The sequence below is a fragment of the Trachypithecus francoisi genome, unplaced genomic scaffold (genome assembly GCF_009764315.1).
Source record: "Trachypithecus francoisi isolate TF-2019V2 unplaced genomic scaffold, Tfra_2.0 Lachesis_group16, whole genome shotgun sequence".
NCBI classification, from domain to species: Eukaryota; Metazoa; Chordata; class Mammalia; order Primates; family Cercopithecidae; genus Trachypithecus; species Trachypithecus francoisi.
In genome coordinates, this window is record NW_022681461.1 from 63,296,666 (window position 1) to 63,322,332 (window position 25,667).

The 25,667-nt window shown below is 40.8% G+C and overlaps 2 protein-coding genes across 7 annotated transcripts in view; one reads left to right on the forward strand and one right to left on the reverse strand.

Moving 5' to 3' along the window:
* MRRF (mitochondrial ribosome recycling factor) overlaps window positions 1-305 on the reverse strand; it is a 63,526-nt gene extending 63,221 nt beyond the window's left edge. For 3 of the 4 annotated variants that reach the window (XM_033237556.1, XM_033237555.1, XM_033237554.1), the window contains exon 1: window positions 2-305. In XM_033237556.1, the coding sequence (XP_033093447.1) occupies window positions 2-195 (194 nt within the window). In that variant the 5' untranslated portion in view covers window positions 196-305. The remainder of the gene's footprint in view (window position 1) is intronic. The other variant, XM_033237558.1, reaches the window with a different exon arrangement.
* RBM18 (RNA binding motif protein 18) lies at window positions 76-25,520 on the forward strand. Of its 3 annotated transcripts, XR_004443562.1 has the most exons (7): window positions 76-225; window positions 3,384-3,512; window positions 12,537-12,663; window positions 17,532-17,618; window positions 19,804-19,889; window positions 20,993-21,373; window positions 23,053-25,520. XR_004443562.1 is itself a non-coding variant. In XM_033237559.1 (6 exons), exons 2-6 carry the CDS (start codon window positions 3,400-3,402, stop codon window positions 23,210-23,212), a joined length of 573 nt encoding a protein of 190 aa, XP_033093450.1. In that variant the 5' UTR covers window positions 76-225; window positions 3,384-3,399; the 3' UTR covers window positions 23,213-25,520. The 3 variants fall into 3 exon arrangements, 2 of the variants coding, with proteins under 2 accessions (XP_033093450.1, XP_033093451.1); XM_033237559.1 differs by lacking the exon at window positions 20,993-21,373; XM_033237560.1 differs by lacking the exon at window positions 20,993-21,373 and having other exon boundaries at window positions 88-225; window positions 12,537-12,573; window positions 23,053-25,081.
* Window positions 25,521-25,667: the final 147 nt, after the last annotated feature.

The following is a 25,667-nucleotide window of genomic DNA, read 5'->3' on the forward strand; positions in this document are numbered from 1 at the left end:
CCAGCTATCTCCCAGGTTACTAAGGAAAGAGTCGTGGGACCGCGGCAACCGCAGCTGCGCGGGCGTCGTGACGTCACGAGGCGAGGAGGCGGCGCAGGCGTAACGCGTCACGGGCGGCCTGGCAGCTGGCGGCATTGAGGCGGACGCGGCTAGAGGTCCGTCTAACCGCGGCGTCGGGACTTGGTTTCCGGGCATGAGCTGAGAGCACCACGCCGAGGCCACGAGGTGAGTTCGGCCGCGACATGTCCCTGCACCTCAGCGCTGGGCCCGCGAGAGGTCTTACAGGAGGCCGCCCTCCCAGGACTGCATCTCAGGCCCCGCCCCGGATTGTCCTGTCGCTGGCCCGGAAATAACAATCCGAGTAATGACCCCTCGCCTGTGTGAATTCGCAGCCAGAAATCGGGAAGCCAGGGTTCCAGGCCTGGCCCACCGCTTGCTTTTAGAATCAAGTGTCTCCTCTTCTCTGGATTGCACTTTCCCCAGATGACTATTTCTGGCTTCCAGGGTTGTTGCAGCTCAGCTGGAAGGATGAATGTAACCGCGTTTTGTGAACTCTGGTAGTCTAAAGGCTTGTTGCTATTGCAAAAGCAAAGCATTTTGGTAGTCCCATGCCGTCTTGATCTTTTATTACCCTTTACCATTCCTCAAAAAGCCATATACTGAGCTGTCACCAAAATTGTCTTATTTAAGACTCACAACGACCTCATGAGACAGAAATAATTGTACCCATTCTAGGAAGGAAAAAGAAACTAAGGCTCCAAGTGGAGAAATGACTTGCTTCATTTAGTAAGTACTGAGCACCAGCCGTGAGCCAGGCAGTGTACTTAAGTGCTGGAAATAGAACCATGATCAAGATTGGCAAGGTCCTGTCCTGTGGGAGCTTATGTTCTAGTGAAGGAAACAGAGAGGGAAACATTAAATAATACATTGAATTAGCATTATATAGGAGGAAAAATGTGGAAAGGTGGCGAAGATATAGAATAACAAGGGACTCTGTTAAGAAAAGCTTTTCTATGGAGAGGATACTTAAAGATCATGTGACTTGCTAAAGGCACAGTTACTAGGTGCAAAAGTCAGGATTTGAATCCAGACCCGCATATCCTGCACTCTTAGCAGTAAAACATGGTACCTTTTTGTGGTAATAAGTATTAATAGCTGTTGGTATTAGTGCTGATTTTAGACATGAGAAAATCAGAATGTCCCATCATTCAAGTCTCAAATGTCATCTCCTTTAGAGAAGCCTTCCCTCCACTCAATCTGAAGTCGCCCAGCCCCTTTCACATCACCCTGCTTAACTGTATTTGTGACGTGTATCACTAATTCTATCTTCTTTATTTATTTTGCTTTTGTTTTGTCCTGCTCTCCTTCCAAACATAAGCATCCAGAGGATAGGGACCTTGCTTGTTCACTGCTCTGACTCCAGCAACTAGATAAGTCCTAGATAATAGAAACAGTGAATTTATTTTTTGAATGAATGATTTGTTTAAAAAGTAGGGAAAAAGGAAAGCAGAGAGAAGACAAAATGTGTCTCCCCTGGGATTAAAGTTATATCTGTTTTGCCTTTCTCCCAGGAGGTAGAACAAGAGCTGTGTCTTTTTCATTTCTCTATTTCAGTACATAGCCCAGAGTTTAACAGTTCCTAGTTGCTTGGCTTACATTGCTGAACAGATTAAAGATGTGAATGGGAAAGGAAGAACAATACCTCATGTGCAGGGTATTCAATAAACAATTAACTAGGGACTGCTGTGCTAGACTTTATAGGGTGTGCTGAGATGAATAAGAGGTAATGGCAGTTGTTGTGACTGACCTCACGGTTCCTGTAGTGCTGACCTCTGAGGCACTTCTGGGTATAGGACATGTGTTCTCTAGCAGGGATTTCTGAATTTTGGCACAGCCTGCTCTCTTAGCAGCCCCTAAAGCTTTATTTTACATCTGTCATCTCATTTTTGGTCCTTGAAGCCTTAAGTTTTAAACAGGGCAAAATTTATTAAAGATGGGGAAACTGAAGCTCAGAGAGAAGTAACTTCCAGTGGAAATGCCACAATTTGTGCTGGGCATGGTGGCTCACACCTGTAATCCCAGCACTTTGAGAGGCCGAGCCGACGTGGGCGGATCACCTGGGGTCAGGACTTCAAGACCAGCCTGGCCAACATAGTGAAACCCTGTCTCTACAAGAAAATACAAAAATTAGCCAGGCCTGGTGGTGTGCGCCTGTAATCCCAGCTACTTGGGAGGCTGAGGCACGAGAATCGCTTTAACCGGGGAAGTGAAAGTTGCAGTGAGCCGAAATGTGCCACCACTCACCAGCCTGGACAACAGAGGAGAGTCTGTCTCAAAAGAAAAGAAAGAAAGAAATGCCACAATTTGAAACAATGTCTTCTGACACCAAGCTTTCTGCTCTTTCTACTGCTGTCTCCATCATAATCCTGTGTTCTCCTTGACTGTGAGATGAGACATTTCAGGAACTAAGACTAGTAATAATTTAAGCTAACAATTGAGTGCTTCCTAGGTGCCATGCACGGTTCTAAATGCTTTAGGTATATTAACTCAGTGAATCTGCACCCTAATTTCATGAGGCATTATTCCCATTTTACAGATGAGGGAACTGAGGCCAACAGTGGTTAAGTAACTTGCACAGAGCTACATAGCTAGCAAGTGGTGGAACTTGACTAAGGAGGAAATTAGTCTCTTCTTCCTGGTCTGTCCCAAAAGAGTAAGCATGCTAATAGCTAGTATTTATTGATTACTTACTGTTGTTAGATACAGTATTTAGTGATTTTTTACTGTCTTTAATCTTCACAACAACTCTATAAAATAAGCACTGTTATCTCTTTAGATAATGAGGAAACTGAGGCCTAGAAAGTTCAGGTAATTCATCAAATCACACAACCTGCTTTCAAACCAGTTCTATCTATGCACAGATTTCTTATATGGCCTCTTCTCTTTGCTATATTGCCTCTTCCTTGAGGAAAAGGGATGGAGTGCTGCTCTTCCCTGCCCATCCCTTTTAATGCCATTAAGACTCTTCCTGGTGGTTTCCAAGGCTTATTTTGGGTGACAGTTGTTGAACTAAAGTATCATGTAGTAATAGAGACTTTGGCCTCCTGCCCAGTCAGCCTCTGGCTTCAGGGGAGGAAAACTTTAGTTTCTCCACACAGAACCACGCCCCTTTCACCTTAAATGGCAGCTTATGTGCTCTGGCTGCCAGAGCAGTTGTCCCAAGGGAACTGGTTCTGGAGCCCTGGTTGTGGAATCACTGAGGCCTTTGAAGGACTGCCCAGAGGGCATGCCCTCCTTGAGTAAATGTTTGTTGAGTTGAATTTGAAGTCTTGTGTTCATACATTGTTACTCCCCTCCTGCCTGAATGTTCACATTTCCTTTAGTATTTCATAGACATTGATGGAAGCAGAAACCAAAACTCTTCCCCTGGAGAATGCATCCATCCTTTCAGAGGGCTCTCTGCAGGAAGGACACCGATTATGGATTGGCAACCTGGACCCCAAAATTACCGAGTGAGTCTAAATTACCTTAGTTCTTTACCTACAATATCGGAATGTTTTGTGGTAGTGATGTCAGGAAGCATTTTCAAGGGGTGTGGGATATAGTTTGACCCCTTTACTTACACCTTATCTTTGAAGAGATAAGATGTTGTTGTTAGCCTGTTATCTTGTCACTTTTTTACATTTGGACTCTGCTACTGCAAGGACACAGACTTGGGTATCCTTTAACCCATATACCTGTTTTTTCCTATCTGCCAAAGATGTTCTCCCATTTCCAACTATTTGAATCCTTGTACCTAGTAGCTCTAGGGAATTATTCTCTAGAATCAGCCTTGGGAATACATTTGTACCCAGAATGAAGGAACAAGCAGAAGTCTCAGTACCTTTGCAAACAGGCAGAGGAGACACCTTGACTGTAGTTCATGTTAAGCAGCCATAGAACTATAGAAGGTCAGAGTTGTAAGGAACCTTAGAAATCATCCATGTCCCTTTGGTTTTCATTCATTCATTAAATGATTTGAGTGCCAAGTGCCATGCTAAGCAGCTTTCAGACTTCTTAAATCTGAAGAACCCTGTTTTAAAGTAAAAGTAATAATCAGAGCTGTATATAAAATAACAGCCCAGAGTTGCTCTGACTAAAAGGGAGAAGAGATGGAGCCAAAATCTTTTGTCAACTACTACCCTTTCTTTGGCCATCCCTGTTTAGGCTCTGTAGAACTTCTGGGGCTCCACAGAGCACACCTGACAACCTCTGATGGGACCCAGCTTTTTTATCTTACAGTAGAGGAAACCAAGTCCCGAAAGACAGAAGTACCTTGCCCAAGATCACGAAACTAATTGAATTGCCCTGACTCTCTGCTCTTTTACATCACAGCCATTAAGATGAAAAGGAATTTCTTAGCTGAGAAAATTGAAAGGTTTTTCCCTTCTGCCAGTTGTTTGATACGGGGAGGGTGGTGGTTGGTGGCAGCGTAGAATGAGTGGATTGGCCTGTATGAGGTCAATGCTGAAAGCCAGTTTGTTTGTTTGTTTCTTTTTGGTTTTTTTTGAGACAGTTTTGCTCTGTTGCCCAGGCTAGAGTGCAGTTGCACAATCTTGGCTCACTGCAACCTCCATCTCCTGGGCTTAAGCGATTCTTGCGCCTCAGCCACCCAAATAGCTGGGACTACAGGCAAGCACCAGCATGCCAGCTAATTTCTGTGTTTTTGGTAGAAAGGTGGTTTCACCATGTTGACCAGGCTGGTCTCGAACTCCTTACGTCAAATGATCCACCCACCTTGGCCTCCCAAAGTGCTGGGATTACAGACTTGAGCCACCGTGCCAGGCCGAAAGCAAGTCTTGAGCTTATCATCAGTCCTAGAAGTTACTCCCTTTGGAACAGTGTTAAAGACAAGGGGAGGCCGGGCACAGTGACTCACGCCTATAATCCCAGAACTTTGGGAGAACGAGGCAGGTGAATCACTTGAGGTCAGGAGTTTGAGACCAGTCTGGCCAACATGGTGAAACCCCGTCTCTACTAACAATAAAAAAATTAGCCAGGCATGGTGGTGTATGCCTGTAGTCCCAGCTACTTGGGAGGCTGAGGCACAAGAATCGCTTGAACCTGGGAAGCAGAAGTTGCAGTGCACAGAGATTGTGCCACTGTACTCCAGCCTGGGTGACAGAGGGAGACCCTGTGTCAAAAAAAAAAAAAAAAAGGGTGAAGGGAGGAGATGAGGAAACCTGCTTCTCTGAGTGTGAGATGGACAAGGTATATATGAGAGTTAGGATTAGGAAAGAGAAAAAAAAGGATATAAACTTATAAATCAGGATTATAACAAAAAGTTCCTTAAACCTGCTCAAGTTCCTATCAGCCAAATGTAAATATATTTAATTCCCTTAGAAATTATGACAGTATTTAAGATGTGTTGCCCATATATTATGTTATCTTGGTCACAGGGACCCTAGAGTAGATTGCATTTATTTCGGTTCTCTTTTATGGTTCATGGCTTTTGAGGGTGACTTTATGAATCTGAACAACCTCTCAACTAACGTCTTTTCATCAAAGAAGTTTTTTCCATCATCCACAACCCAAGCTATGAGGGAATGCTCATCGTGCTTTCCATTCCCACCTCTGCCTGTCTAAATGGAAATCTAAAGTGTGGAAACAACGTTGGTTGTGTTGGCCGCACTTCTCTGTAATGAGACTTTTGTTCTAATTGTGTCCTGCTGCTTGACAGGAAGATTCAAACGGGCATTTGCCACCTCAGTTTATGTCATAAGTTGGAGTGTGTGGATGTTTTTTTCCAATTAGAACACTGGCAGGAACATTGAATCAGAACTTTCCCACTGATATCTCCGCTCTTTTTACATCAGGCCAGAGGTAGACATGAAGTAATAAACTGTAGATCAGAGCGTGCTGGCTGGAAGTGCTGGGCTTTGCCTTTGGTTGGTTTCTCCACTTCTGTATCACCAAAGACCATTTTTATTATTTTTTTTCCTATGGATTCTTTTTTGTTTTGTTTTGTTTGTTTGTTTGTTTGTCTCACAGCTCTGTCACCCAGGCTTGAGTACAGTGGCACAATCATAGCTCATGGCAGCCTGGAACTCCTGGGTAGCTGGGACTACAGGTGCTCGCCACCATGCCTGGCTAGTTTTTTGTTTTTTGCTTTTGTTTTGTAGAGACAGGGGTCTCAGTATGTCTCTTAGGCTGGTCTCAAACTCCTGGGCTCAAGCGATCCTCCTGCCTCAGCCTCCCAAAGTGTTGGGATTACAGACATGAGCCACTATGCCTGGCCATCCTATGGATTCTTTACCTTAAAACATTTTATCTGTCAAACAGACTGGTTTATTAAATTGTGATAAATTTATGCTTAAAGATAAAACTACCACCAAGCGTGGTGGCTCACACCTATAATCCCAGCACTCTGGGAGGCCGAGGTGGGTGGATCACAAGGTCAGGAAATCCAGACCATCCTAGCAAATGTGGTGAAATCCTGTCTCTACTAAAAATACAAAAATTATCCAGGCATGGTGGTGGGTGCTTGTAGTCCTAACTACTCAGGAGGCTGAGGCAGGAGAATCACTTGAACCCGGGAGGAGGAGGTTGCAGTGAGCTGAGATCATGCCACGGCACTACAGCCTTGGCGACTCGATCTCAAAAAAAAAAAAAAAAAAAAAAAAATAACTACCAGTCATAGCTTATGGTTAACATAAAATGTTAATATTACCTCATTTAATTTACTTAATTACAGCAAAGGAACCTGACGTTTTAGTAAAGTAAATCTTATCTTGTAGAAATAGATTATTTCCTTCCATGTTTTTGAAATACAGAAACTTCTGGATCTTGTTCCTCCCAGGGCATCTAATGGTGAGCCTGGATGAACTATAAAATGCAGTCATTCCCAAACATTGAAGGATTACATAATGAAACTTAAGTGAATATATGGTACCTGTCTTGGAGTGCAGTCTCAAAAAGTATTGCTTGAATCCAAATCTCTAAACTTCTGATGACTCTTTAATAGAAATTTACAGAGCATCCTCCAGCTTTCCTGTTTAAACCTACCTTCTGTCCACATATTGCTGCCAGTTCCTGCCATTTCCCCATTCAACAGACCCTTCTTCCCACTCTCTTTCCTATATGTGTCCCTATTCTCCACCTGATCTCTTTTATAAACTGATTTGAATACCTCTTCCTTTCAAATATTCTTTTACCTCTTGTTAGAAGACAATACAAACTTACTGTCATGAATGAATATGTAAAACAATGGCAATTTTTTAAAATAACCACTTTTCCACACAGTTTTTTAGTTTATTCTGTGATTATTTCTAGTCATTCTATGTGTGTGTGCCTGTTGGTTATTAATCGGAGTCCTGCTCAAGTTGCACTAGGATGTCTGTCAGCCTCCTCCCAACAGAATATGCGTTTCTGACTGTCTAACACTCTAATATTACTCTTCTTGTTTGTTTGTGTTCACTCTGTGGTTGTAATACTGACCATTTTGGGGCTATGTTAGATGCCAGAAATATTTGTATGACTAAATAGATCTTGGAGATTAGGATTTGAGGGAGTGATGATGCATTCTTGTTTATGGAGGTAGTACATTCCAAACCTATGTTCTTTCCGCTATATTCTGATTCCTGTCAACTATATTATATGTAATAATTTCTTACCTACAGAATGAGAATGTTCAACTAAATGATCTGAGCATACTTCTAGTTCTAATACCTTATGAATCTCTCTTACATAACCCCTTAAAACTTTGTGAGGTAAGTGGAACAGATATTGTTTTTCCTATTATATAGGAAATGAAGAGTGAAGTGAGTTGGCTCAGTATACTGAAGTAGTTAATGATAATTTCCCACCGCCTAATTTAGTGTTGTTTGCACAAATATTCTAATTTTTGAATAGTCATAATCAAAAGTATCCTATTTTAAATCTTAAAATGTAAGATTTTCTTTTTCATTGTTACGAGACCCAATCTAACTGTAAGTGTAAGCAGTACCTCTGAATATCATTATTAGTGCCATCCACAAAGAAGCTGAAAAACTTAATGATCTAAGGCATTACCTATTTTCTACACTGTGGTTTTCTTTCTAAAAGGGATAATACTGACTTTCTTTTTCAAGTATTAGATGTGCTGTGTAAAATGCCAAATTTGTAGCCACTGTATTATGCATATAGAAGTATGAAAGAGAACAAAGCCCATAGAAATGCTAATAGAAAGAGGATTCTAAGTGGAGGGAAAATCGTAAATAAAGGCCTATAAGTAGGAGTAAGAAAGATTGTTATGTGTAAGTAGATAATCAGGAAGATCTTTCTGACTTAAGCAAAGTTTGAATACTGGATGGGAATGAAAATAGTGGCTGCATAGATAGAATACTCTCAGGTTAAGACGGGGTCTTTAAAATTCATTCAGTCAAGTCTGAATTTCATGAAAAAGAGACTCATTGTGGGTATTTAGTAGGAGACTGACATCATAAAGTGATGTGGGTTTGGTTGTTGTTGTTGTTTTGTTTTTGAGACAGAGTCTCACTCTGTTGCCCAGGCTGGGGTGCAGTGGCTCAATCTTAGCACACTGCAACCTCCACCTCCCAGCCTCAGGCAGTCCTCCCACCTCAGCCTCCCAAGTAGCTGGGAGTACAGGCGTGTGCCACCACACTCAGCTAATTTTTTTTGTAGAGACGAGGTCTCACTATATTGCCCAGGCTAGACAATGATGTGTTAGTAGAGAAATTTTACATCAATATGTAGGATGAATTGGAAGGGCAGAAACTGAAGATGAAGATTCGCTGAGAGAGATTGCCATGAACCAGTCTTGCCATCAGTTATCACCTAGATAGAGACAGTGAACTTGAAGACTGATGAGTGAGTCTGAGATGAGGAAAGTGATTGAAATGGAGTGGAAGGTTGAGGTGATCCTGAGATTTCTTACCTGAGGAATATAAAAAGATCATGTCCCCCCTTACCCGAGGGATAGCTGGAAGGATCATCAGTTTGTGGCAGGGAGGAATTCAGTTTGCGGTTATGTTAAGTAAACTTAAAAGCAATGGAGAGCCATCCAGGTGGAAATGGCCTCCTGATACAGACTTTCAGGGATAAACTAGGTAAGCTGGAATGCAAGGGAAAATGAACACATGAGCATGCGAGAACAGTGTGTTCACCGCGGAAGAAACCTGTTTCTCTCTCAGTCTGTTCCTTATGTCTCCTCATTGTCCATACTTCTTTTTATGACTTGGTTTACATGAAACAGCCTTCATTGTTTGGTTACTTAAATTGGAAACACAACAAGACCATTTAATAATGTACTTAGCATAAAACATAAATACCCATCTCATAGTAATTTCTATATACATTTATAAAGAAAATTTTCTCTACAACAAATTATGCACCAAAAATAATCTTAAATGTCATTTCATGCGCTTCCAATTGCCTACAACATAAAATTAAAATTCCCTCAGCCCCTGACATCCTTCACAATCTGTCCTCTGCCTACCTTTCAGCCCCATCTTACTGGCTACCCCCACTCTATTCCAATGGATCAGACCCTTTTTCACCTTTGTCTTTGCACATTGCTTAGTACTCACTCACACTGACACAACCCAGTCACAGATATCACTCCTTTCACGAAGCTCTCCTTAACCACCACCTTCCCTGCACCATTGGTCTTCTTTCTGTATGCTCATATTCATCCTGTCTGTGTACAAGCATCACATTGTTTTGTAATTGTGTGATTACGTCTCTCTCTCTCTTAACTAGAATGTGAGGTCCTTGAAGGCAGGAACCTAGTTTTATTCATCTGCATAGCCCATATGCCTGTTTGGCTCTAGGTATCTGTTTTAACATTTGTATAGATTAATTACTTCTGTGCCATTAGGCAGAAAAGCCCTCTTAAAGACCAATTACAGAAAACACTGATTAAGTTGCAGATATATGTGTGGGGCTGGTGTGCTAATTTTCTAGCTCCTGAAGGCTGCAGGGCGCACATTTCATTAAGTGAAGCAAGCCTGTGCTGAGTAGTGTGCTCTCCCGCACTTCAGCAGCAGATAAAAGTGCTTGCAGATGTGAAAGCAAGATCCTTCAGGCTTTTTTCACTATCAGAGCCTGCAGTTCCCATCTCCAGGAAGCAAAATAGTAAACATTTCATTCCTTTTGTTTCGGTGTTCCGATAGTTTTAAGAAATTATCAAACAAGAAAAGAAATCCTGGAGAAGTTGAAAGACACAGACCTAAGCAGATGTTCCTGGAATCTTAAGGTCGCACTTCTTGGGCAGAATGTGTTTGTTAGCTTTACAAAGAGTAATCTTTTGTCAGTGTGTTTTTTTTCTTTTTTCTGAGTAAATTAAAATTCATTCCTTAGGAAATGCCAATCGTGTTACCTTCCTGCTATTAAGTAGAATGGAGCTAATGAAAAGATGACCAGCCCACAGTAGCCTTAGATTTTTTTTTTTTTTTGGTTGTTGTTTTGTTTTGTTTTGTTTTGCTTTTGAGATGGAGTCTTGCTCTGTCATCCAGGCTGGAGTGCAGTGGTGCTATCTCGGCTCACTGCAACCTCCGCCTCCCGGATTCAATCGATTCTCCTGCCTCAACCTCCTGGGTAGCTGGGACTACAGGCGTGTGCCACCTCGCCCCGCTAATTTTTTTGTGTTTTTAGTAAAGACAGGGTTTCACCCCATGTTAGCCAGACTGGTCTCGAAGTCCTGACCTCAGGCAATCCACCCGCCTTGGCCTCCCAAAGTGCTGAGATTACAGGTGTGAGCCACTGCGCCTGGCCTGGATGTATTTTTTTTTTTTTTTTTTAGAATAAGTTTGACTCCCCATTCTGTGGCAACTGGCACGGAGTTAAGATTTGGATGGGTTTAGTAATTGGAAGATGCAGCTGTGAGTTAAATATCCTGGGGGAGACTCTTCTCGCCCGTCTTTGTGTGTGAGAGACTCACCCTTGCTGTAAGCCTATTACACCCTTGCTGTAAGTCAAGTAAAACCACACATTTGCACTTAAGATGTCTTCCTTTCCCCTGAAGTCACTTCCTACATTGTCTCTAGTGGTTGAGGTATCCTGATGGGATTTGGGAAGCTGGAAAGTAGGGGATCATGGTTGTTTTACCTTTCAAGATAGACCAGATTAATATCCACAATATGCCTTGGGATCCTTGCATTTGTCCCACTACTAAACCTGTATTATGTCTTTCTTGTTCCACTGTGTCAGACACTCGATCCAGGATAATGGACTTGCTTGTTGATGTGCATTAGTATCAAATTTAGTATAGTGTATGGTCCATTTCATATCTTTCTGCCTCCCAAAGGAGATTCTTGCTCAAGAATAAAATTTTGATGAGTTTCTCTTAGAAAACAATGTGAATATAAATGTAGCTATAACGACAACTTTACTGACTCCCTGTGGGGTAGAATTCCCAGTAATAACAGATTTAGCATGTGGGCTGATACCTTTTTAGTATCACAGGGACAGCATTGTTTAGAGAAAGCCTTGACTCCATTTGAATAGCACGGAGGATGCCAGGAGGAAGGCCAAAGGGAAAGGAAACGGGAGAGCTGTTGGTTTGTCTCACCCCCACATCAGATGACAGGAAGTCGGAATTGAGACTGGCCACAGCAACCTGTTAAGGCCACATCTGTTTGAATAACTTAAAAGCTGTATAGAAACCAAGTAAGTTTTGGAGTAAGGAATTTAAGAAGAGGATGAGGGGCAGAGTGGTAAGCAATAGCTTGGAGTGAACATCCTGCCAGGAATAAATTTCTTCCTTGACCATCTGTATTCTTTGCTTGACTGTACCCTAGAGTATAAACTGTTTCAAAGCAACTGAGGTTGGTTAGTTACCCATAGCTGGATGATTTGTAGGACTGGCTGGGTTCCCCTGCCCTTTGTGAAACCAGCCTCAGTCGCATAGTTGTTCCACATTGTCCTAATGTTCAGTCACATCAGTCGTTGAAACTCTCAAGTGCTATGAAAGTATCACTAGCTGTGGTTTGATTAATGGTAGAGTTGCTCACAAGTGCAATTTGGGTCTAAGAATTAACTACAAAATCAAATAGGAAGATCCTCCAGGACTGTTTTTTTTGTTTGTTTGTTTGCATGAATACATGTATGTTTGTTACTTTGTTTATTTTTGAGATAGGGTAGGCTTTGGCTTTTGGAGGGTGGATATGTGTTTCTAATGGAGTTATAGTTATTCACAAATGCTATTTCATTGCTGAGGAATTACAAATAAATAAATCAACACTATTTTTGAGCTTTTCAACAAAAGAAAAACAAATAGTGCTTGTAGGCCAGACAGCTGTTTGTAAGGTGTGGTTTTTTTGTTTGGTATTTTTGTGTTGGACAGATGCATAGCCATGACAATTCTAGTTCCCATTCCAAATAGAGGCAAACAACTCTGTTTGCCAAATAAACTAACATAGCAGTTTAGAGGAAGGCAGGGGGCTGGGGTGAGAGATTTCATCCCTGGGGTAAATTATCTCCTGCTTTTGTCTCACACTTCAGGCTGAGTGGCCAACAGAATTCCCAGAGCATACTCATGGACTCTTCTTTCTCCACAGATACCACCTCCTCAAGCTCCTCCAGAAGTTTGGCAAGGTAAAGCAGTTTGACTTCCTCTTCCACAAGTCAGGTGCTTTGGAGGGACAGCCTCGAGGCTACTGTTTTGTTAACTTTGAAACTAAGCAGGTAATTAAGCTTTCTCCCCATTTTATAGTATTTATCAAGCTCTGTCATCATTATTTGTGCATCTCTCTTGCCTACTAGAATAGCAGTTCTCTGTAGGCAAGAGCCATGTCTGATTCATCTGTGTGCCTTACATTGAGTCCTAAAAGAGATCCTCAGTAAACAAATGAATTAGTGACTTTCACAATTCTCTCTCCCTTGGCCAAGATTTAAGGCAACTGACTGACCTACATGTTTGACCAAATGCATTGGGATGCCCACATTGAGCACATATACATCCCCTTCTCTATTCTCTTTTGTTTGTTGCTTTACTGGCTGGCCAACTGACAAAGCCTTCTTTTCTTTCAGTAGTTTTGCCCTGTGGTACAGAAGCCTACCTGTGATGAGACACCCACAAAGACTCTTTTATTATTTCTTCTCAAGGTCTCAGAACAAATGCATATAAATTTTAATGTATGTAGAAGAGAGCATTCACCTTCAACCATGATATATACATGGATCTCCTTGTATTAAAATTTAGTCCTTGAAGTGGAAGTGCATTGATAAAGAAATTGAATTTGATTGTTAATAAATGTGGAGATGCTGCATAGTACTTATAAATTTATTCATCATATGTAAGAACATCGCATAGTTAACGTTATGTTAATAATTTGGGCCTGGCTCACACCTGTGATCACAACTACCCAGGAGGCTGAGATGGGGAGATTGTTTGAGACCAGCCTGGGCAACATAGTGAGACCCTGTCTCTAAAAAAAAAATTTTTAATTATGTGTGATGGTGCACCTATAGTCCTAGCTACTTGGGAGGCTGAGGCAAGAGGATCACTTGAGCCCAGGAATTCAAGGCTGCAGTGAGCTATGATCACACCACTATACTCCATCCAGCCTGGGCGACAGAGCAAGACTCCATCTCATAATAATAACAATAATTTGTATGAGTGTTTTTCTTTATTCTGAAATTAATGTGTGAATATTATAGATGAAAATATAGATAACTGGCTGGATGCAGTGGCTCACTCCCGTAATCCCTGCACTTTGGGAGGCCGAGGCGGGCGGATCACAGGGTCAGGAGATCGAGACCATCCTGGCTAATATGGTGAAACCCCGTCTCTACTGAAAATATAAAAACAAATGAGCTGGGCCTGGCGGTGGGCGCCTGTAGTCCCAGATACTCGGGAGGCTGAGGCAGGAGAACGGTGTGAACCCGGGAGGCAGAGCCTGCAGTGAGCCGAGATCGCGCCACTGCACTCCAGCCTGGGCAACAGAGTGAGACCCCATCTCAGAAAAAAATATATATATAGATAGATAACTGAGAAAGAAAATGTAAATCACTTGGCCTAATACGCAGAAATAATCACTGTTAACATTTAGCCATATATCTTTCCAGTCTTTTTTTGTTTCTTCACATTCACACACACATAAACACATTATGCAGTGTTGTAATACAAACAGAATCATATTATCATGTTTATCATTCAAAGTATACTAAAATTTTTCTACCATTTAATCACATCAAGATACCATTCTGTATCTTGATATTGTGGTTTCACTGGTGTTTGTATGTACCTGTGTGTGTGGGGAGGTAAAATCATTGATCTGTATCTGAGATTTGGGCATTTTATGATTGTATGTGACTTAGACTGCATTTAAAAACTAATCATTTTTGATGACTACATAATGTGAATATATAATATTTGACTAGTCCCCAATTGTTAGCTATTTGGGTTGTTTCACTGGTATTTGGGTTGATTCACTAGTATAAATATCACAAGAGTGAGTATTTTTACAGCTCTAATTATGTATATTTGCCACATTTGTGGAGATGGAATGGCATCATCAAAGTCCATGCATAGTTTTTCTTTTCTTTTCTTGTTTTTTTTTTTTTTGACAGAGTTTCACTCTTGTTGCCCAGGCTGGAGTGCAATGGCACGATCTCAGCCCACCGCACCCTCTGCCTCCCGGGTTCAAGCGATTCTTCTGCCTCAGCCTCCCGAGTAGCTGGGATTACAGGCATGTGCCACCACGCCCAGCTAATTTTGTATTTTTGATAGAGTCAGGGTTTCTCCGTGTTGATCAGGCGGGTCTCAAACTCCTGACCTCAGGTGATCCGCCCGCTACAGCCTCCCAAAGTGCTGGGATTACAGGTGTGAGCCACTGTGCCCAGCCTATAGTTTTTCTTAATACAACTGCCAGATTGTCTTCAAGAAATGATATATCAGTATGTTCTGAGATTGTATGGTAGTGTCATTTCTCCTTGCCAGTGCTGGGTATTTTTTATTTCCTCTAATTTTTTAAAATATGATAGCCAATAAGTAATACATTGTTGCTCTAATTGTTCAAGTATTTTGAGTGAAGTGAAATAATGCACTATATAATTAGCATTCTTTTTTTTTTTTTTTTTTGAATACGGTCTTACTCTGTTACCTAGGCTGGAGTGCAGTGACACAATCATTACCCACTACACCCTTGACCTCTGGGTTCAAGTGATGCTCCCACCTCAGCCGCTGCAAAAGCTGGGACTACAGGCACATGCCAGCATGCCTGGCTAATTTTTGCATTTTTTGTAGAGACGGCGTTTCACCATGTTGCCCAGTCTGGCTTCAAACTCCTGGGCTCAAGCAAACTGTCCTTCTGTGCCTCCCAGAGTGCTGGGATTCCAGGTGTGAGCCACCACACCTGGCCAGCATTTTTAAATATTTTATTCTTTCTTAATGATAAAACGAAGTGCAGTGATAATTCCTTTTTTTTTTTTTTTTCTTTTTTTGTCCTGAGACACGGTCTCTCTCTGTCATCCAGGCTGGAGTGTAGTGGCACGATCACAGCTTAGTGCAACCTCAACTTCCTGGATTCAAGTATTCCTCCCATCTTAGCCTCCCAGGTAGCTGGGACCACAGGCACACACAACCACACCAGCTAATTTTTGTATTTTTTGTAAAGTCAGGGGTTCATCATGTTGTCAGGCTGATCAAACTCCTGAGCTCAAGCAACCTGCCTGCTTCAGCCTCCCAAAGTGCTGAAATTACAGGCGTGAGCCACTGTGCCCGGTCTGGGAATTGTTGCAGACAACTAAAATCAGTGGTCATGTTTGGGCATAGATGTTAGTTTAAAAACACTGGAGTAGAATACAAAGCCTAGTTTATATTTCTGGCTCTTTTATTTATTAACTTTGAGCAAGGCTCTTAACTTCTTTTGGCCTCGATTTTCCATCTAAGAAAGGAAATTAAAAATACATATCCTTCTTAACTTATGGGAAGTTGGGAGAATAGATGCAAGTATAAGAAAACATAGTGGGCATTTAATATTTTCGAATATATGAAAACATTTGAAATAATGTATACAGGTAGAAAATTATTTTTAAAAACATTTAAAAATAAAATATTTAAAAATAAAATGCCCCTGCTGGCAACTGCTGCTACTTTGGAACTAATAGAGTGCCCTCTATAAGTTTTTATTCACCAAATGAAGCTTAAAAGAATAAAATGTTTCTTACCTGACACTCTAGCTTTGTGTGCTGTAGTGGGGCAAGGATGATTAGTGAATATCCAATGCCTACTACACAGTGAGAACTCAGTAAATATTTGTTAAATGTCATACTGGTAAGTTCTGTAGGAACAGGAGAATCACCAGTAAAACCAGATTGGAATGCCTACTGGCTTCTATAGCCTCTCCCTGCTCCCTGGGACGTCCTACTCCTCCTCTGTTCCTTAAGCGTTTCTTCACCCTCACTAAACATGGGTTACACTTGGCCGAATGTCTCATGGATACAAATGGGGCAAAGAAGGTTTGGCAGGATGGAAAGTACAGCCAGGTTTCCTGGGAATGACCCAGAGTGACTGTTAGCCAGCTTCAGGAATTCCTTTCAACCATATTACTCCTGTGTCTAATGGGGAAAGGGTCAAGGAACTTTCGGTTCTGAAAACCAGGTGCATAGATTGACTCACACAGATACCTTGCTAACGGTCTCTTTGACTCACTCCTGCTTTTTCCGGCCTAGTTTCCTTGACTCTCATGCCCTTTAAAGCAATTATTCCTCACTATGAATCCAGAGAGTACGCCCTAGTAGAGGATATGGTTCCAGGGCCCTTGCGGGGAGTACAGTTTCTTGACATAGGAGGTGCTACCCTAACTAACGGAAGTGTGTATATGGCTATCACATAATGGGAACAGCACTATTACTAGCATATGTTAGGTGCATATCATATACTTCATGCTTTATATTCTTTGAGTCCTCACAGCAACCACTGAGGAATAAGTATCCATATTATCTATTAAAAATTATATATTATTTATCTATATTTTACAGTTGACAAAGCTAGAGATACTTAAGTGACCTGCGAAATATCATACTGCCAACAAATGACAGACCAGGATTTGAATTTTTGTCTGACTGACTTAAAAATTCACGCCCTTAGCCAGGCACAGTAGCTCACGCCTGTAATCCCAGCACTTTGGGAAGCCGAGGTGGGCAGATCGTGAAGTCAGGAGATTGCAACAGTCCTGGCCAACATGGTGAAACCCCGTCTTTACTAAAAAATACAAAAAAATTAGCCAGACATGGTGGTTCACGCCTGTAGTCCTGGCTACTCAGGAGGCTGAGGCAGGGGAATCGCTTGAACCCTGGAGGCGGAGATTACAGTGAACTGATAGCGCACCATTGCACTCCAGAGCCTGGCAACAGAGCAAGACTCTGTCTCGAAAAAAAAAATGCCCTCTTTAAAATTCTGCCTTATAAAATTGTAAACCCTTGCCAGTTATTTACCAAAAACAATTTGTTAGAAACTGAGCCATCAAAGCTAGTGAGGCCCTGTGACAATACATATAGCTAGTTAAGCACTTCAGTTTTTAACTAACATTTGTCCCTTTCCTGGACAGGAAGCAGAACAAGCCATCCAGTGTCTCAATGGCAAGCTGGCCCTGTCCAAGAAGTTGGTGGTGCGATGGGCACATGCTCAAGTAAAGGTATGTCTGAGAGGCTAGAAAGGCATCAAGCCTCATCCTAAATAAGCCTTCTGAAAGACGGTTGTCCACTTACCTGTTTATGCCCCAATCTGTTCACGCCAGAAACAGCCATACTTCAGGCTCCTACTTGTATCTGCCATGTGTGTTGCCAGATTTTTCTTTTGAGAACATCTCAGGAGGGATTAAGTTCCTTGGTTATTTCTCTCCACATGCCCACAGATCCTGGTTTTGATTTTCTCATGTGGCTAATAATTACTATGCTCAGACCTCTGTCATTTCTTTGGGTGGAGGGTTCTTTGGAGGAAAAAAAATGTATTTATTTTTAAAATCAGTTGCCATAGGCATTATTAGACTCTTCCCAGCCTCTGACTCTGGAGAGTTTGAATTTGTTTATTCTAAATGCTTGAGAAATGGGTAGTTTGTATGAGTGCTTAAAGCACTGGCATCTCCTTACTCCAGAAATCTTGGGAGTTACCAGGGTGTGGGTTCATGGGGCTTTGCAGTGCCTGTATTGTGTTTAAGTCCTGAGAAGCAGTAGGCTGCCCTGTGCATTCTGTAATTAGTCTCTTGGGAGAATGCACTAGAAGAGCTTCAGCCATTAAAAAAAAAAAAAAAAACAAATGGCATTCTGTTCCAGCTGGCACAGAGGTGGTAAAGTGTGTTGACTGGAGCGTTCCCAAGAGTTGATCTGCCTCCTTCTGCAGTGGGGACTTGAAAAACCTGCGTGCACAAAGATTTGTGACAGTTTTGAGTTGGAACTGAAATCTTTAGCTCTAAGCATGGTTTTTGATCAGAGACTCTCTAATCCCCTCCCCAACAAACTTCCCAGTAAAGAGTCACAGAGACTAAACAGACATTTAAACTCAATGTCCAAGCTGAAAAACTAAGTTCAGATACTTTAGATCCTTCTGAGTATTCCAGGTAATCACAGAGCCTTCTCAATTTCTAGGACACATTGCCTTAAAAATAGAAACAACAAGGAGAATTACCAAATGCTTTTTTACTCAAGGGAAAATCAAGTCTCATTTACCAAACTCGTTTTCTCGTTCTGCATCTCATTGAAAAGGCATGCAAGAGAAATCATTCTCCATTCCTGTCTTTCATTTGAAAATTTCTTTGCCTCACGGTTCTCTTCTCCTATAAATCTTTTTTGACCAGAGGCTCTTGATTGCTCTTCAATATTATATTTACTTTTTACAAGAAGTATGTAGTTATCTGGCTAGGGCATGGAGGCTCATGCCTGTAATCCCAGCACTTTGGGAGGCTGAGGCAGGAGGATGGCTTCAGCCCAGGAGTTCAAGGCCAGCCTGTGCAACATAGTGAGACCCTGTCTTTACTGTTTCTAATAAAATTTTCAAAGAAAAAAAAAAGTATGTAATTATCTGACATCAAATTAAACTACTACTTTACTGTAGAATGTTTTCTGTATTAACAACTGAAAGCTGTTACAACTTTTGTTCTTCACTCAGGCCTGTTAAGAGTTAAATATTATGCTCAGTTGGTACTTTGCAAAATTTAAAGGTTTTTTGTTTTTTGAGATAGGGTCTGGCTCTGTCACCCAGGCTGGAGTGCAGTGGCAAGATCTTGGCTCACTGCAACCTCTGCCTCCCAGGCTCAAGCAATCCTCTCACCTCAGACTCCTGAGTAGTTGGGACTACAGGCATGTGCCAGCATGCCTGGGTAATTTTTGTTTTTTGTTTTCTTTAACAATAGAGACAGGGTTTTTGCCATGTTGCCTAGCCTAGTCTCAAACTCTTGAGCTCAAGCAGTCTGCCCACCTGAGCCTCCCAAAGTGCTGGGATTAGAGGCATGAGCCACCGTGCCTGGCCAGTTTAAAGTATTTTCAATAAACTAAATATTGTAAGAGGTGATATGTGACAGTTAAAATAAGAATATAAGAAGGCAACCCTCCTGTGTGTTTGTACCATCTGAGAAACTGAAAGTTGACATTTTTTTCCTATCAAATAAGAAGGAACTGATGACTAGATGGAAGCATCTTTTTCTAAACTTACAGCTTTTAGGCCAAAACTATGTGATGTTTTTCATTAATTCTAAATGTAAAGTAGTCCTCAAATTGTCTGGAAGTAAGATGATGCACTGACGGTATTAGTTTCTGAACCCACGCACTACAGTAAAGGGCTGGTTTCTGCCCAAGTGAAGTAATTTCTCTATTTCTCATTTTCAGAGATACGAACATAACAAGAATGATAAGATTCTTCCAATCAGTCTTGAGCCATCCTCAAGCACTGAGCCTACTCAATCTAACCTCAGGTAAGATGATGTGCTATAGAAAGACATGGTAATTCAGGAGCTTCAGCCATTTCATTATTCCATGTCTTCATAAAATAGTGGGTCTTCAGACTCTTAGAATTTATTAATTTGACAAGAAATGTGTTCAGTTAGTCTCCAGAATGTATACATTTCCTCTCCTTCCATCCACCTAAGGTCATGTAGTCCCCATTTACAGAATCATTCCCTCAAAAAAGACTGAGTGTAGCTACTACACACCAACCCTTGTGCTTGGCACTGGAAATACAAAGACAGATCAGTCATTATCCTAAAAACAAGCATTTTAATAAGGCCTTGGGTCTCTTGGGCGTTTGTCATTATATACTAATTTTTACCCAATCTTAAGTTCCCTTATACAAAATTTTGGTTTGCAGATATTTGATTCTGTGTACCATTGCAACAGCCATAACAGTTTTGGTTCTAGTTTGTACGAATTGTTAGTTATTTCTTTGAAGTTTAAAACAGGAGAACTAAGGGTTGGGTAGAGGAAGGGGAAGTTAAGTGGATGGTTGAGCAGAAGTAGAAGGTGGGTTTTTTGTTTGTTTGTTTTGTTTTGCATTGTAGCCTAGGGAGACATTTTAGCAATAACAATAGCCAGGATTTATTGAGCTTACTCTGAAGCAGGCACTGTGCTAAACATGTTACATGCAGTATGTCATTTACTTATGGCTGAGATCACACAGATGGCAAATAACAGTCAGGATTCAAAGCCAGGTCTATGAGACTTCAAAATTTAGTCTTGTAGTTACTATTTCAAAGAAGCCCCAGGTCATAAGTGCAGGACTAAAGCCTGTTCCGGGATTGGGGAAGACAATATGTGAAGGAGCATCAGTGATACTTAAGGATCAGTAACCAACAATCCTAAAGTCAGGAAAGTGATGCCTGTTTGGGTGGAGCACCAAGCAGGGGAAATAAATGCCTTTCTTGTATATTACCTGCACCAAGCAAAACAGATTTACAAGCATCTCATTAAACCTAAGGGAAGGTGTTCCTGAAATGTTTTCAGAAATGGTAAATTGGTAAATTTAAATTAATTTTATGGTTACTCATTTAAGTTTAATATGTTTTTTTCATTTTTGCTCTAGGGAATTAAGTGACTTCTATAGATTCACTGGGAGCATATATCCACTGTGTTATTTTCCTCATGAGATTTGAATCTCCTTGATCACAGATTGATCTCCATGAAGGTTTTCATAAATCTAACTCCTTTTGGAAAGAGATGACTGCATTTGTGCTTGATGGTCTTCATGTTACAATGAACATGTCTTTAGTTTCTTATGATTTGTATATGCCACTTGTTTACAAGATAGCCTAGGGTTTTCCATCTATTTTTTTATCCAGAAGACCGCAGCTTACATCTCTCTATTAACATCTATGCCTAATGAGAGAAGGTTGCTTCCCTGTGACTCATACAAAATCAGTGACCGGCTGTGCCATTAATGGAAGAGGGGCCAGAATGCATCTCGGTAATACATCAGTGTTCTTTTTATTGTAACTTAGTTTTTAAATTTCTTGCCCATGTATACCTTTTGAGGATCTCCAAAAGGCCACGTGTACACTCCCTCCAAGTTTCTCTCACTGGCTATAGACAGTTAACAGCGTCAAGAATGGAAAATGAAGGTAGCCATAGGCCAAAAACTATCTACTCCCTGAGTGCTCTGCATTCAGGTCCAGGGATAGCAATGATCTCAATCAAAAGCAAACTCCTCACCGCTTCTCTAGGATCTCCTCTCCCTTCCTGTGTAATATAGGACTATTCAGCTCTTGATAGAGAAGAAAAAATGAGAGCTTTAGTGATGAGTTGAATTCTCACTGCAATTTGTTAACTGTGTGAACCTTGATCATATCACTACCTCTGCATTTGTTTCTGTATCTGTAAAACATGGGTGATAACCCATGTAGAGCCATTGCAAGGATTAAAAACATTGTAAGTAGGTCAAGTGCAGTGGCTCATGCCTGTAATCCCAGCATTTGGGGAGGCTGAGGCAGGAGGATTACTTGAAGCTAGGAGTTCAAGACCAGCCTGGACAACGTAGCGAGACTCCATCTCTACAAAAAAAGTTTAAAAAAATCAGCTGGATGTGGTGGTGTGTGCCTGTAGTCCTAGCTACTCGGGAGGCTGAGGCAGTAGGGTTGCTTGAGCTTAGGAGTTCAAGGTTTTAGTAAGCTATGATGGCACCACTGCACTCCAGCCTTGGTGGCAGAACAAGACCCTGTCTAAAAAAAACAAAAACAAAAAACAGTATAAGTAAAATGCCGGGCACTGTGCCTGGCTCATTGTAAGCACTTTGTAAATGATAGTTTTTATTAACACACATTCATCAATAAAAAGAGACTGTATAGGATTTCCAGAATGGTTTCTTTCCATTTTTATTCAGTGATTCAGGTGAAACCTGGGCTTTTGAGTCAGTTTGTATTCAAATCTCTGCTCTGTCATTTACTCGCTGTGTAATATTGGGCAAATGAACCTTTCTGTGCCTCAGTTACAACATCTGCAAAATGAGGAATATAACCTATTTTATAATGTTGTTTTCGATTCTACAAGAATTATTTTTAGTGCCTACTCTCTGCCAAGCATTAAGGTGCTGAACAGTGTCTGCGTCTGAGGATTAAATGTAAAAATACATGAAGTACTCCTAATAATGTCTGGGTTTATGTTAAAAACTTAATAGATGGCCAGGCGCGGTGGCTCACGCCTGTAATCCCAGCACATCGGGAGGCCGAGGCTGGCGGATCACGAGGTCAGAAGATGGAGACCATCCTGGCTAACACAGTGATACCCCATCTCTACTAAAAATACAAAAAATTAGCCGGGCGAGGTGGCAGGCGCCTGTAGTCCCAGCTACTCGGGAGGCTGAGGCAGGAGAATGGCGTGAACCCGGGAGGTGGAGCTTGCAGTGAGCCGAGATCGCCTGGGTGACAGAGTAAGACTCCATCTCAAAAAAAAAAAAAAACAATAGATGGCTCAGACTTGATCTCTTTGTTAGAATGAGAGAATTAGTTACATATGTAAAATGTTTAAATGTTTGTAATTTAGTGTCTTGTTGCTTCTCTAATATTCCCAAGAGGCTCAAAGAGATGAACTATACAGGTATTTTCTGCAGGTATTTAGGCCCACTCTGATCCTCTGCTATTCTTTTTCCAGTGTCACTGCAAAGATAAAAGCCATTGAAGCAAAACTGAAAATGATGGCGGAAAATCCTGATGCAGAGTATCCAGCAGCGCCTGTTTATTCCTACTTTAAACCACCAGATAAAAAAAGGACTACTCCGTATTCTAGAACAGCATGGAAATCTCGAAGATGATGGTTGTGAATTACTGTAGCAGCAAAAGCAAATTGGTCTCCACACCTAAAATCGTCTGCCTTTGTACTTTGTAGATGTGAATGGCACTATTCAACGGAGCACAATCACATGTTAGCATTTGGTAACATAATGTTTTTGGATGTTCTTATGGATGTTTTTTCCCTGCACTATGTATGGAATTGAGCATCATCCAGAATAAATAGGATTCTATCCCAAATTGTGATTGGAACCCTGGGATGCTCTAATTGGCTGGTTTGTTTGGATTTGTAACTCCAGAAACATTCGTAGTGTGCCAGAGCCAAAGGCAAATACACAAAATGTTACTACTTAAATCAGGAAACTAAATATATTAATGTCTATTAAAAAATTGAGCATTTTTCTACGCTTATGTGTCTTGACAACACAAAGAAAAAGTAAAACGGAGGGAAGTGAGAGACAGATTTTAAATCATGTTCAGAACTGTTGTTCCAGAATTTACTATGGCAGTCCCTCCAACTGGACTGAAAAAGAGAAAGTTCTTGGCAAAAAGGAGCTGATTCTTTGAACAAATGTTGTGGTAATCTGTTTAAGAATTATGCTTATTGTTTCAAAATCCCAACTAGGAAAACATGGTGTATATCTTAAAGTTGTTCGTGTTAAAACTAGAATCAAATTTAATATTTTATACCACAACACAAGTTCTATTTGGAAATTGAACTTTTATTCTATAGCAATCATTTTTTTCAAATCTAGATAACCTTGCCTTCTATAATAACAAATGTTGCTATTATCATGGGACTTTTAAAATTACATTTATTGCATGGGATTGTTTTTATAGCATGAGAATGTTCTGTTTGGAATTATATCATGGTCAGTCTAAATAGAAAAAGCAAAATTTCTTTGAAAACCTAAACATGCTATATTGGTCACTATCAAACATACAATTTTCTAATAATTGTGTAGTGGTCTAAGTGGAAGAGATTGCATTAACTTGTGCAGGATGAGGAGAGGACATGCAGTGGGCACAGAAAGTCAATGGAACAGACGCCACTCTGGCACCAAGACTGTGATGACTTTGTGTGGTAGGTAGTTTTAAAGGACTGCATGCCTTGGAAATGATTCTTCACTTGGAGAACATACTTGCCTCTAGATATTTCACTCTAAGCATCCTAAATATAACAATAGAGAAAGATAAATCAACCAACAGATTTGGGGATGTATTTCTTCAGCACATTTTGGTCATTTTGGTGCCAAGTTTGACATACTGTTTAATTGGGCAGCACCTTTGCTCCCTTACCAGGTATGTATCACTTCGGTACTCCAGGTGCCATTCTTGGTGATTACAGACTGTTTATCACTATCATTGTTAGCAAGAGGAAGCTTTCATTATAGGAACTTAACACCTTCCCATGAGTATAAATGAATTTAAGACATTTGAATCAAAACTTCAGTAGAGGGAGGTTTTAGAATTCATAAAACTGGTTCAATGAAATTATTTTTACTTTTCCCAAGGTTAATCTTTTTAAATATCTCTAGACATCAAATACTTTCTGTATGTGTTAGCTGTGTCTGTCTATGATGCAAGTAACTCTCCTCCTATTTGGGGGATAGTTCAGAGAGGTAGGAGCATTATCTCCCATTTTTCTGGTGACTTCTTGGAGTATAGAATTCACCATTTTATCCATAAGTCTTCAAAGGGTAATGGTGGAGTAGAACTTACATAATGCAAAATAGTCTTCTATTTTTAATAGGAACTTAGAAAAAAACTTAATATATAGAGTTGTTTCCTTTAGAAACCAGAGCTATTTATTTGTATTTAAAGCATTGTTTATTATTTGTACTGATTCTTATCCTTCTGTGAATAAATGTAAGATGGTGTCTGTGTGGTTATATCTTCTCTCATTCACTTAATGGCATAGACTGCAGTTCTCTGACAGGTTTGTTTCCACTCAGGACTCTGGCCAGCATGTCCAGGTCGGGTGCTGCTTCTAAGTGCCTTCTCTGCAGAGGGTTCTGGCTAGAGAGTCAAACTCAGAGGTAACTTTACCCTTTATGCCTGCCTACCTCTGTTGTTAGAAATGAGAAGAGAGACCAGCTGTTTCCACTGCAAATGTCAATATTTGAAAAGAAGTTGTTAATGGAAATTTCTGCAAGCATCATACTATGTTTAGTCTCTCATAGTAGAGATTTCAAAAGAATAAATGTATGTATCATAAATATGCTGAAAGCAGTCTGATGAAAGGTTTTTAAATTTCAGGTGTTAACTTGGTCAACTCTTTGTTAGGAGGTTGTCTGTACTTAAGGTAAAATTTTTCTTTGGTTTACTGGTTAATTATTTTGGTTTGCTAAAATTGTGTCCCTTATAATTTGGGTTTATATACAAGAGTGAAGAATTGAAGGAAATATTGAGGAGAGAGGTATGAACTATTTTCTTCATCTCAATTCCTATTTTATCAAATGCAAAATGTAATCCTAA